The 13512-nt window shown below is 41.5% G+C and overlaps 1 protein-coding gene across 1 annotated transcript in view; it reads right to left on the reverse strand.

Moving 5' to 3' along the window:
- stab1 (stabilin 1) overlaps positions 1-13512 on the reverse strand; it is a 70882-nt gene that overhangs the window by 40861 nt on the left and 16509 nt on the right. The window contains exons 13-30 of the mRNA XM_083971354.1: positions 13270-13407; positions 12637-12708; positions 12335-12448; positions 11977-12030; positions 11534-11614; positions 11261-11419; positions 11112-11174; positions 10545-10637; positions 10088-10174; positions 9887-9998; positions 7883-8069; positions 5463-5556; positions 4638-4796; positions 4131-4226; positions 3682-3777; positions 3193-3240; positions 2926-3059; positions 295-406 (exon numbers count right to left, since the gene is read on the reverse strand). Coding sequence (XP_083827480.1) covers positions 295-406; positions 2926-3059; positions 3193-3240; positions 3682-3777; positions 4131-4226; positions 4638-4796; positions 5463-5556; positions 7883-8069; positions 9887-9998; positions 10088-10174; positions 10545-10637; positions 11112-11174; positions 11261-11419; positions 11534-11614; positions 11977-12030; positions 12335-12448; positions 12637-12708; positions 13270-13407 — 1899 coding nt within the window. The remainder of the gene's footprint in view (positions 1-294; positions 407-2925; positions 3060-3192; positions 3241-3681; positions 3778-4130; positions 4227-4637; positions 4797-5462; positions 5557-7882; positions 8070-9886; positions 9999-10087; positions 10175-10544; positions 10638-11111; positions 11175-11260; positions 11420-11533; positions 11615-11976; positions 12031-12334; positions 12449-12636; positions 12709-13269; positions 13408-13512) is intronic.

The raw sequence follows: 13512 nt of genomic DNA on the forward strand, positions 1-13512 counted from the left end.
TGAAGGTCTAATTATCACTTTATTCATCCTGTTCTCTGCATATGTTCTTACAATAAACTCATAACAAATCCAGTTACATGTGTACATGCCAAAAGAAACTAGCTGGTGTAAACTCTTTTCTCTTGTCCCCCATACAGTACATGTCATGGAAACTGCAGTTTACTTGATGCTTAAAAAATCAACTGGAGAAAGCTAATCTGTAATCTAATTACTGGGTACAGACCACCAGAGAGTTACTAGATCTACCTGCGTGTGTACAGTCACTCAGTCAGTCACCGTTACCACAAGTCTTACCCCAGAGCTGTTGCTGATCTCCCAGTAGGTGGGGGGATTGAGGGTGGGCAGCCTGCTGCCCACAAGTCTATCCAGATCTTCTATAGAATAAATCCCCTGTAGGATGTGAGCACTAGCAAAGGAAAATGTTGAAAATGTTAAAATGTTAAAAACTCATTTCACTCAACAAGCCTGGAGGTCTGTGAAGTCCAGTGTTCAGATGGGTCAAAACTTCCAGTGAATCCTGGTTTGTCAGTTCAAGGATGACGAGCATCAGAGAAAAGATCCTGAGCACATGATGCTGGTGCTCATTAGGGTCCGGGCAGCGCAGCTGACAGGACACTATTGTATTCCTAGGAATTCTTCTTCTTCTTCTTTCTTTCTTTCTTTCTTTCTTTCTTTCTTTCTTTCTTTCTTTCTTTCTTCTTCCAAGGAAGTCATACTTCCCATGGGCGAAAACTCACCAAACTTTGCACAAAGGTTCAGTCCCATGCCAGATTCACTCAACTCCAAGGACATGTGCCCCCCCCTCCTAGGGGGGGCACAATAAGCGTTTAAATTTAAAAACTTTAAAAATTCCTACCAAACCAACGGTAGATGCTACAGTGTTGAAACTTCACCACAATGTTGCCTCAATACTGCTGAAACTTTTGTCCACTTAAACTTATTACAAATTATGAAGTCCATCACTCTGTTTTTTTCAATAACTGTAAAACTTTTAAAATGTATCTCCTCCCACAATTTTTGCTCAATTGACACCAAACTTGCTACAGAGCATCTCCAGACTGTCCTCCACAAAACTTGTTTCTCAGATTTTTGATTAAGCAAAAATTGAGCCTACAGTGCATGAAAACGTTTGACTGCAAACAGTACTGTAAACATATACCATCAAATTCTTGATAAATACATTTTCAATCTTCCTGAAAAAAATGACAATATTCTGGAGTCATGGTTGATGAAGTTTGGCAAATATCAGAATTTTAACTCAAAAACTGAATTTTTGAGAACATTTTGAATTCTGCTCTCATGGGAACAACTGCAGTCAATGTGAGAGTGGAATTTATAAACATCAGATTTTCTCTTATGAAGCAAAACACTTATCATTAAAAACAAATCACCAACATTTCCATGCTGTCAAGATGCAATTTATGTATTATCAGATTTTTGTTTAGATGACTGAATTATTGACATTTTGACCATTTCATCACAACAGCTGCCCGGGCACTGGCTCACCTGAGTGGATAAATGAAGCTACACAGCAGGTCTCACTACCAGCCAATTAGCTCAGTGAGTTAGGAGCTGGTTCTTGGTGTCAGAGGTTGTGAGTTCGAGACCCAGCAAGGGTGATGATGATGATGATGACGGATCAAAATGTCACATGTCCTTAAGCTGTTTTGCTGTCTAAATTCAATTTATGTATTAACAGATTTTTGTTTAGATAATAGAATTTCTGACTTTCTGAAATCTGCCTTGACAACAGCTGCCTGGGCATTGACTCCCTGAGTGGATAAATGAAGCTACACAGCAGGTCTTACTACCAGCCAATTAGCTCAGCGAGTTAGGAGCTGGTTCTTGGTGTCAGAGGTTGTGAGTTCGAGACCCAGCAAGGATGATGGTGATTATGACAGATCAAAATGTCAGTTGACCTCAATATGAAACACAAGACAATTGTCCTAATGGTGGCATCACAGCAAGCCTCTAAATTAAAAAAAGAAACAAATAGCTTGGACTGGTCCATGCGCGAAGGCTCCTAACATCTTAGACTCATAGTAGATGTTTGACAAATATCATTATTTTACCTCAAAAACTGATTTTTCTTTTTCTGCCTACACGACAGTGAATGGCTTACTCAATTTGTGAAGCCACTGCTGATCTGCCACTTGTCAATTACCTCAGTGCGATAGACAATGGTCTTTGGTTCCCGAGGTTGTGGGTTCAATCCTCAACTGATGCAAATTGAACATTATAAGGTCAACTGTCTTGTCTTCCTATTCTCCTGTTTGTTGCTCAGAATTGCCTAAATTTGCCCAAAAGTAGCCCGGACCCGACCCATCGCTGCGCAGCAGCTATAATCTATATCTTATTACTTTAATTCACGCTGTAAACAAATCTCCAGAAAACACCAAAACCAGCACCAACATGACAGCAAATTATTCATAACTGTTTCTCATGTTTGTCAAAGTTGATGCAAAACACCTACAGATATTTTGAACCCATGTGTGAGAAGCCACTGAATGACGTTTACATGTTACTCCTTTGAAACATGAACGTTACACTATGGCAGTATCTCATGTCTCTGTAGCAGCCTCCAAGCAGCGGGTTTAATGCATTATTTGGTTATGAAATAGCTGTCTCATCAAGTTGGTGCTGGCCTGGAGGAAATCTTTGAAAACATCTGTGGCTACAAAACAAGTTCACTGACACCGGTGTGGCTCTCTGAGATGATGATGGGGTATAAACTTATTTTAGCTGACAGTAAAACAACAGATGTCAGATGACATATTTGACCTCAGTTTCCCGTGGCTTTCATTCTTTGTGCTAAACACACCGTCTGTTTGACGCACACTCTGACCTATAACCTCAAAGTATAAATACAGCAGTCTTGTAAGTGTGTGTTTTATACATGTCTGTTCAGTGTGTGAGGCCACTGACCGCAGGAAGTGAGGCAGGTTGTGTCGGTTGGTCCAGAACAAGTCCTGCTCCACACTCATGTTCTTCAGAGCTTCTCTGCTCGGAACCAGCAAGGTGAGGTTCCCACTCAGGTCCTCAGAGAAATGACTGTACTTCTGAGCACACACACGCACACATGCACACACACATGCACACAACTCAGTGTGTTTCCTCAACACTTACAGAGACCACTGGTTCAACTCAAGTTAGACCAGATAACTTTAACTTTATGTGTTTAACTGTACATACCTGAGTCAGACGGTAGAAACTGTACAACTTCAGGTTCATGTCCAACTCCTACACACACACACACACACACACACACACACACACACACACACACACACACACACACACACACACACACACACACACACACACACACACACACACACACACACACACACACACACACACACACACACACACACACACACTTATTAGAATTCTAGATGAATCTGGTTTGTAATACCAGCACTTCACCACACCATGTCACGAATTAACATTTTTCCAGTGAGTAACTGTCTTTTCAAGTCTGAGTCTGTGTTCAGCAAAAGATCTTTCACTCTGTAACACTGAAGAATTGTGAGCGGTTTTGTAGTTTTGACAATTTACACAACTTACACTGACGACAGAGTGAGATGACTCCCTCCAGCAGAGGAGATCACCTTGTGTCAATTTTCTCCAAGACTGAGAACAGGAACAAAAAACCTTTGGGACGTTCATCCATGTACTTACGTCTTGTAGTGATCCATAGCAGAGGGTTCCGTCTCCAGCAAAACCATCAGGACAGGTGCAGGTGTGAGTTCCTGATTCCTTCACCTCACACTTGGCCTGAGAGAGTAGATTGTCACAATCAAAAACAATTAATATCCTCTCTTTTTTCATTTTATGAATGCTTCTCATTAAGACAAAATAAATATTATTGCATTAATATTGCACATCAAATTCTTCGGATGTAGAATTATAACTTTAATCTCAGCAAGAGACATCTGAGGGTATTTGACATTTAGAATAACCCAGCAGCAAAATGTATTTTCTTGAAACTTGCCAGACAATAGTGTTACGAGTTGAGAACTATTTTGTACCAAAGTGTGTCCTTGAACTCCACACAGGAAGAAGCAGACATTGCTGTATGTGTGTGTATGTGTGTGTGTGTGTGTGTGTGTGTGTGTGTGTGTGTGTACCAGGTTATGGCAGCCCCCGTTCTTTTTGCTGCAGGGGTTGACGAGGTCACACACGATCCCATTCCCCATGTAACCTGTTTTACAGACACAGTCGCTCTGCAGTCACACAAACAGTGAGAGACAACAGAAGATGCTTCAAATTAGTTTGGAGGAGTGACTTAAAGGATGTCACTGTTGTTTCTCTAGTCTCAGTTCTTTAGGATATCCAGAGCTGATGGGCCCTGACAGCTAACGCCTGGTCTCCATTAGTCCTGAGCTGGAACTTGAATGGGCAGAGAGAGAGCTACCTGGGGATCTGAGGCTGCGCTCTGGTTTGTAACGGAGCAATAACTCGACAAAATAAGTGGGAGCTGAACCATGAAATGCATTAAAGGTAATCAGTAAAATCTATGGAGGAGCTGCCCTTTTACAAATGAAAGGAGGGAACAGAGGAAACATGAGAACATAAGAAAGAGAGAACGTGTAAACTGCATTAGGAACTGTTAATAACATCTTTTTTCTTCACACCTGTCCAGGTCCCAGGTGGTTACAGTTGGCGTTGACGCTGCAGCCCCCTCGACTCTCCAGCTGACAGTTGTTGATCTCCACACACACTTTGCCGTCACCTGTCCAACCCTCGTTGCAGACACACGACGCGTTACCAGGACCAACATACACACACTCTGCCTGTTGAGACATAAAGGAGGGAGGGGTCCAGGAGGGAGAGGTAGCTCTGTTATGAAGGCCGACTTGAATCAGTTTTCACTCTCTGAAAGGTCAGAAAAGAAGGAGGGTTACGTCATTTTTCCTTCAGCTGAAGGGGAGGTAGTGGGCCTGGGTTTTGGAGAGCAGGGCAGAGCCTTGTATCTTTATTTATTCACATGTTTGCATGTAAATTCAACCTTTCCTTCGGAGATTTATCATAAAATTACTAAGATCAAATAGATCAAATCACCACAAAATTGTATTTTCAGTATTGAGAGAGCACCAGTTTTATCTATACCTCTTGCTGTTATGCACTGTGTTATTCAGCAGCATGATAAAATATTTGATAAATGGAAAACGCCATCTTGTTGCTTTTTCTATCTGATAATTCCTGTCATCATTATGCAAACAATCGCTCAATTCAACACATTTTGTTTTAAAGTCTGATGTTCAATGTTTAAATTATGTCATTCATCTTTGATTTCAATATGTTTTCCTTTATTGATTAATGGTGAAACGATTAGTGCTGACTCAGTATTGTTTTATTATTTTGTTGAGATATTGGTCGAGGGGCTTTTAAAATATCAACAACTCTGGGGAGGTTTTATTTCCTTCATCATTCACACATAATTATGCAGTAAGTCTTACGTTCATGTCACAGTGTCCTCGAGTGCTCTGCTGGCAGGGGTTGATGGGAGAACAGGAGTGGCCGTCACCGTCGTATCCGTCTCTACACACACACCTGGAACAACACACACACAGACACACACACCAAAGTCAGCAGCTGCTCAGGTAACAGAGGACTGACAGAAGAATTACTGAACGCTCCTTTGAATCATCTCCACGGATGACAAAGGATGGATGGATCAGTGGATGATTGATCACATGATTAATGTGATGCTGAGGATGTTCCTGCCTTCACTGCCACTGTCGCCCACTCTGTTGGCAACAGGTCCTGTCCGAGCCAACAGCCCCACAGTCGCGTCATGGATGTAAACATCTCAGTTCTTATCCACAGTGGCGCTGTGATCTAAATCCTAACATCATGACAGCAGTAATGCTGGTGTTTGGCAGGTGTGAAGTTTATTATCTTAGTTTACTGTGTTGGCACTGAGAGGAGCTGAGGCTGAAGGGAGCGCTGTCACAGTTCTGCAGGTATTTAGTCATAAAACGAAGGATGAACAGAAACACTGGCTTCATGCTAGGACTCGATGAAACATCACAAAGTCTTTGAAACTTATTCTCTGGGATCACTCTGTCTTCCAAATGTCATGGAAATCCATGCAGCTATCACAGTGTGGGCAATGACTCCAGTGTTTTCCCCTCTATCTCTGCTGGTTTTCTCTCTCACCATGTGTGTGTGTGTGTGTGTGTGTGTGGCACTCCCTCACCCTCCCTTTTTCTCTCTCAGCCACTTGATTTCCAATCAGCCAGCACTCCTGCTGTTCACCGGCTCATCGGGCCCTGCACTGTACTCTACACTCCTCTTGCCAGTTTCCAGCCTTCATTCCCCAGCCAACAAACACAGACCGGGCTCCTCACTCTCCACGCCACCTGATCTCAGTCTGCTACCCAGTTTCCAGTTTCGCTCCCCTTTCAGAAAAACAAACTCATTCTATTCTGGTCATTTTTGACCCCTAAATCGTTGTCCTGATGGTCACCCAGTGTTGGGGGGAGCAAAAAACACGACTAAAACTGATGCAGGCAAACCGGAGTTACACCATGGCTAGACGGCGCTAGGGATAGCGACAACGCTAACCTATGGGGGTAATTCTTTCAACCACAACAAACACTCAAAAAAACAATCAAATATCTATGGTACATGACTCGAATCCTTACGAGACACCACTGAACTCATATAGTGTACAGTATAAACAGTATAAACTTTGTGTTTTTGCATGTAGTCACTCACCTCAGACAGCCGAACTCTGAAACATCCTGGAAAGACATTACTATCCGATCGCAGAGCACCTGCTCTCCCTGCCACAGAAACAAACACTTTTTCCTTGTTGTTTCTTTACAAAAATTAACAGTCGGAGATATTATAGACATTACCACTGCACTGCTCGACCGTTTATTTTTGTAAAGAAATCATCTGACGAAGAGCTTTTGCTCGAAACGTTACACTGTTCCTGATAATAAATGGACTGCATTTAGGAGCCCTGCGGTGTGCGAGCCTTTTTCTTTCTTTTTAAAGAAATCATCACAACAAAGAAAAAGTGTTTGTTTCTGTGGCGGGGAGAGCAGGCGCTCTGTGATCGGATAGTAATGTCTTTCCAGGATGTTTCAGAGTTCTGCTATCTGAGGTGAGTGATAACATCAAAGCCCTGATAACATGCAAAAACACAAAGTTTATACTGTGTACACTATATGAGTTCAGTGGTGTGTCATAAGGATTCAAGTCATGTACCATAGATATTTGATTGTCTTTTGAATGTTTGTTGTGGTTGAAAAAATGAACATGACCGGAATTCTCCTTTAACCTTTACTGAGTGTCCTGCACTTTCTTCCTCTGTTGATTGTGACAAGATTGTTCACTCTGACTCTGTCTATCAATGAATACAATTACATGCACATCAGATTCTGATTGAGGCCCATAATCTGGTTTAGGGAATATTCAGAATAAGGTGGTGACATGCGCAGCAGGTCATATCCCTGATGATGAGTTAATCAGCATACTAGTGATGTTCACTAGCAGTAGTAGCTGCATCAGGACATAGGTGTGCGCTTTGTCCCCATTACAGTCTTTCTACCCATCCAGACACTTCATTATATACATTTCTCTAAAAACATGGGTTTCAGTAAGAATGAGTACAGAGTTAATATCAGCTCCCAAACATCTAAATCTTCCTTGAGATGCTCCTGAATGTTAAAGTTTATGCACTATTAATATCTGACATTTGTGTCGTGTTATCACATCAAACTGACATCTGGCAAAGTACAAAAGAAAAAATAACTTGTGCTAACAAAGAACACTAAAACTAACAATTATAAAATGAGAAAGTGTGACTAAATTTAATGCACACCCTCACACATTGGTAGTCGTAGTAGTACTAGTAGTGTCTTACGTGTAATGCAGTCCTGTGTGTGTACAGTAGGCGTTGATGTGACAGTGTTCCTGCAGTCCGTCAGAGTTGCAGGGAGTTGCCGTCTTGTCACAGTTTTCTCCAGAGTAACCCTCCAAACAAGATCCCCTCCGACACACACCACGGGTGCCAGGACGGTTATCACACATACCGTGGAGACACTGACACTCTGAAGACACACACACACACACACACACACACACACACACACACACACCGTGAGTTTCTTGTCAGTCACATTGGAGAAACAACAAAATACATAATTTAGTCCTTATATAAATCTGTATATATGTAATGTTAATGATGTAGTGGACATATTAACAATTATACATGTACAATAGGCTACACAACTGTTTGTGCGAAGTTACAAGTTCACTTAAACAGGACTCATCCAGAATAAGGGGGTAAGACAATCCCCTTACCCAGAGGACATTATCTTTGGTGAGGATGCGGTGTGACTGCTTTATATCTGTTGATCTACTTTATTACTTTTTTTCCCCTTTACTTATAGTTTTATTATTCTATTTTCATCTGTCACTTTTGTTGTTGCCTAGTGTTTCCCTGATGTTTCTTCTGGCACCGCTATGAGGTTGAGTTTCTTGGTTTTGAATAAAACATCTCAAGAACAACTGGATGCACTGCTGGGAAGTCTGGTTGTGACATTTATTTATGTCCCCATCAGCATGATGCAGTGTGTAGAAATATACACACTCCTCTGTCTTTGTGGTAAGAGCAGCAAAAGTTACACATCACATTAGCCTTTGTTTTCTGTCTGATGTAAGCAACAAAGGAAACTATCACGCCTTCAAATACACAGTTGCTGCTGTAATGTTTATCTGATCTGCAAGAGCATTCATCTGTGTGTGTGAAGGTGATGAAACTTTCTCACTCATAGTTTGTAAACACAACTCATTCATGTGTTTGTGTCAGGTTATTTTGGACCACTGCTGCTGTAGCTAAACCGCTAAGACACTGAATATATTCTGTTTGCAGTGTTTTTCTCAGTTACCATATTTATTCTGGTGCATTACCAGCTCCTTCTGGACTGCAGTAGAGCGGACTCTGATTTGCATGTAGCTCGAGAAGACAAAGACAAAGACAGCTCTATTTCCATAGAATAGGACACCCACTCAACCAATACCTCATCCCACTACCTTCAGGTCACAGATATCGGACACTCAGATTTAGGAAAGCTCGCATGGGAAAGAGCTTAATCCCTGCAGCCATAGCCACCCTAAACAACAGACCCCGCTGACATTCCTCTCCTCTTTCCTGTCTGTCACCATATCCGCCACAGTTAAAGCAGAAGTAAGCGATTCGGTCGTTTTGGCTAACTTCTTGTCAGCCGATGGAGTTAGCAGTCCCCGCCCTCGTCCCTATGTCACCACATTCACGCATATCCCTTGGCTGCACACACAGAGAGGACCGCCCCTTTATGCCGTTCTCTCTCCTCATTGGATAAAGGTTGTAGGATACAAGGAAAGTTTTCTCCTCGGCTTACAGCAGAGCAGAGTGACCGACAGACCCGTGTTTCGGACCAAACACTCTATATAAGTGATTCCCGTCGGAAGATATAACTATTTAAGACTTATATTAACACAAACATTCCGCTTATCTGCTTTAATGATTGTGTATGTGATATTTTTGTGTGCAAATTGTGTGATGTCCTGTGTTGCTGATCTGTGTGTCTATCTGTATAATGTCCATTATGTACAGTCAAGTGGAAACAAATTTCCCTTCTAGGACGAATAAAGTATAAGTATAAGTAGAAGATAGGTTTGTTATTTGTGATCTGGCCGACAGAGACCCATAAAAGTGTCGACCTGTCATTGACAGTATCTTAATACGGATGGACTTTATATGGACATTGACGCGTGCAACGGTAATAAAAGTGTGAATTGACCCCTTGTGTTGTCTAAACACGTGAGGGGGTGTGTTCACAGGTGTACAGTCGTTCTGTAAGTGTAAACTAGGAGGAGCTGTTACCTTCGTCACACTGCTCTCCATGCTTTGCTGGATCGGAGCAGATGTGGCAGGCGACACCTTTGAAGCCTGACTGACAGCTGCATGAGCCGTTGCCATTGATGCCATCAAAGCACTGCATGTAGTGAGGAAAAAAAAACAAAACTCAAATAAACATGATTTAAGAGACAAGGGTCCTGTGACAGCTGATTGTTTGTTGCTCACCTTTCCTTTATCGTAGCAGGGATTCTGGAATCCTCCAATACAGGGTTTACAGTCCGGACCGTAGAAACCAGCACAGCACTCTGCTACCTGCCCAAAACAAAACCAAAGATGTGTGTATGCAGTTTTTGAGGGAGTAGGACAGATGGGTGGTGCATGTGGAAGTGCATTAATTGTATTTCTGTTTCTGTGTGAATAAACAAACAAGAATCACATTTGACTATCATTTAACAACAAACTGGGGAACAGGAGAGGAACAGAAAATTAAAACAAGTGTCTGCAGTGATTTCACTTTGATGGTCAGAAAACCTTGGCAATAACACAACAACGATGGTTCAAATGATCTCACACAGTCAGCACAGTAAACACCGTCTCAATTACAGGAACCTTTAGCCGAGGGGAGGGTGTGTGGGGTTGAACATTAAGCTGCTGGTGCAGGTATCAGCGTTTCCACTCTCACCTGTGTGGTGGTGTTGCAGTATTTGGCGCAGCCTTTACTTAGAGTTGGATTCAGGGGAGACGTGACGTAATCACAGCCGGTCTGATGACGGTCCTGAGGAAACAAACATGGGGATTTATTGGCTTCCTGCACTTGTCTTTGTTGCCAACCAGAGGTGGGGGAAGAAAGTAAAAAACATAATTCAAGCAAAGTTTTGAAGAAAGATTTCTGGAACACGGATCTGGTAACTGTAATATTTTTCAAAGAGAGGTTTTTTTTTTAACCAATACAATTGTACTGTCAAAACAGCTACATGTTAGTGATTCATATCTGTTATATGCTATACTTAACATAAACAAGAGAATTAACCACTGTATAATCCCTGCCTGTTTGTTATATGTCAGTTTGCTCTCAAATATATATATGTAATATAATATATTTATACAATAAGAATTAATAGTCAATTAACAGCAGTATCATTGTGTCTATTTAATACATACCTCTGAGTGGTTTTTATTAATCCATTCACATAAACTTCAAAGGAAATTCATGAGTCTAGAGATGTTGCAGTAACAGTGGTGTATTTACCATTTCAGTGCTGCCTTCTGGACACTCTGTATCATAGAGGTAACTGCAGTGAACACACGGACCCTAGAAAACACACATCAGCAACACTCACAGTCTGTACTTTTCTGCTTGTTCATAGTTTGATTTGACTCTCAGCTGCCTCATCTCACCACAGTGATCTTGCTCTCAATGGTGTCACAGCGATGAGGCAGGATGGGGAGGATGGAGGGTGGGTACAGCAGCCCGTCAATCATGTGGATGATACCGTTGGAAGCCTTAATGTTGGTGGTGACCAGACGGGCTCCCTTCTCCCCCAGTAGGATCTCACCCTGGAAGAGGAAGCAGGTATTATCGATTGAAACTGCTGTAGTCCAGTATTGTGAACTGGTCAATAAACAAGACAAACTATGGCAGAAACTGATGGACCAATCAAAGACACCTACACTTTCAGATACAGTAACAGTGACAATCTGATTGGCCATCGTGGGAATCCTGGAAAGAGTGGCCACGTCGTCAGCAAACAGCTACAGAGAGAAAAAAACAACATTATTTGAAACCTTAAAGATCAACAGTCACAGTTTCCAAGCACTAACTACTTGCCACTTGTCCTGAAAGTGGCAAGTTAGCTTTATTTGGAAAGCACATTTCATACACAAGGGGCATTGAAATAGCTTTACATAGCAATAAGATGTAACATAAGTGGCATTAGGAGAGAGGTGATACATATTGGATAGAAAGGCAGAAATGCCTTTTTATCCGATATGTATCACCTCTTCACTCGCAGAGCAAAAAAGTCTAAAAGGCAGAATAGAGGAAAGAAACAGGAAGAAAGGAAGAATAATGGATATCTGGATTGGGTTTGAGGTGTCTCTTTGAGGTGTCTTACCGCAGCCTGGGAAAAAACATGGTGTTTGAGGAGCTCCTGGAGTTTATGTTTGGCCTTGAAAAAAAGCAAAATATAATTTAAGAAAAAATCTAATCAAATCCAATCATTATCTTTCATTGATGATAAAAAAAAAAACCTAATACCTGCACAGCTTTTTAAACATCGACATCTTGAATAGGAACCAATACATTATTGAGACTGGGAAAAACACACTGTGGATTTGTTTTTCAATGAGTGTAAATAAAAAAATATATCAGCAGATTTCTACTTGAAAGCCCCTCCCACATCTGTTCTAACTGCAAAAAAAAAACAAATCTGCAGAGATAATCAGACGTGACTCCTCTCCATAGGTCCTTACATCATTCAGCATGTAGAGGATGCTGCCGTCTCTGGCTCGGTCCACAGCTTGGTTGGTGGGGATGAACACAGTCAGGGGTCCCGGACCCTTCAAAGGAGGTGGCCCCCCACAGTTCTACAAGCACACAAGGATACATTAAGTGAAGCAAAGTACAATAATTCCCTCTGAATTGTAACAGAGTGTTACAGAAAAACAACAATACAAGCGCAGTAAAACCTAGAAAATTGCCTTGGGAGTCGGGACTCTTTTATTTTCTTTACTCTCAAGATAAAAGTCTGACGAATAAAGAAAAAAATACTCACATCAACTAGAGACAGGAAGCGGTTGTATTTTTCATCCTTAGTCAGAATCTCTCCGATCGTCTTATCAGCAAACTGGACACAAACATAAGAGGGATAATCTACTGACATTCACATAAACCAGGGGTCAGCAGGGGTTCAACACTTGGTCACACACATGGAAATCTGTCATTTTTGTGTTGCATATGAAATGTATTAGTTTATCCACACACTATTGTTATTGTTTCTTTATTTACATTAGGACAAGATTCATGAAAGGATATGTAAAGGTTATAGAAACTGAAAATGAACAACTTCAGTGTTTGTCAGTGGGACAAATACATGTATATTTCTTGTGAGGTCAGATTTGTTCAAGAGGCAGCTATTTGTCTCACACTGACACAAGGCTGCTGTAAAATCAGGGCCCTTGAGGTTATAAAGTTATAGCAGGAAGTCATCTATTTTAGTCTGATATAAAAATTAAATTGCTATCAATCAAAACTAATACATTCTTACTGGTCAAAAGTACTGAGCACCAGAAATGTTCTCACTAAAACTAACAGAGAACATTTCCTAAAAAAATACATTTTAACTGTTTTGCTGAGACATTTTGAGTGATCCTTGGTGTAGCCTTCGTGAAGTGACCCTTTAACTCACCCGTTCATCGGCAGCAGGCCTCATGGTAATCATGTTTGTGATTGGCTTGTCGATGATGTGGATGATGCCGTTGGCTGCTGGCAGGTCTTCCTGGAGGATGGTGTACGCTTTCCTGGGACTGTCCATCATGATGAACTTCTACAACAACAAAAGAGAAAGAGGAACAGCAGAGTGGACTGTCAGTGTGTTCATGTAAACTGTGGTGTTTGAGAATTGAGATTGTTAAAGATGTGGGAACTGTTA

The sequence above is a fragment of the Trachurus trachurus genome, assembly GCF_905171665.1.
Source record: "Trachurus trachurus genome assembly, chromosome: 5".
Taxonomy (NCBI): Eukaryota; Metazoa; Chordata; class Actinopteri; order Carangiformes; family Carangidae; genus Trachurus; species Trachurus trachurus.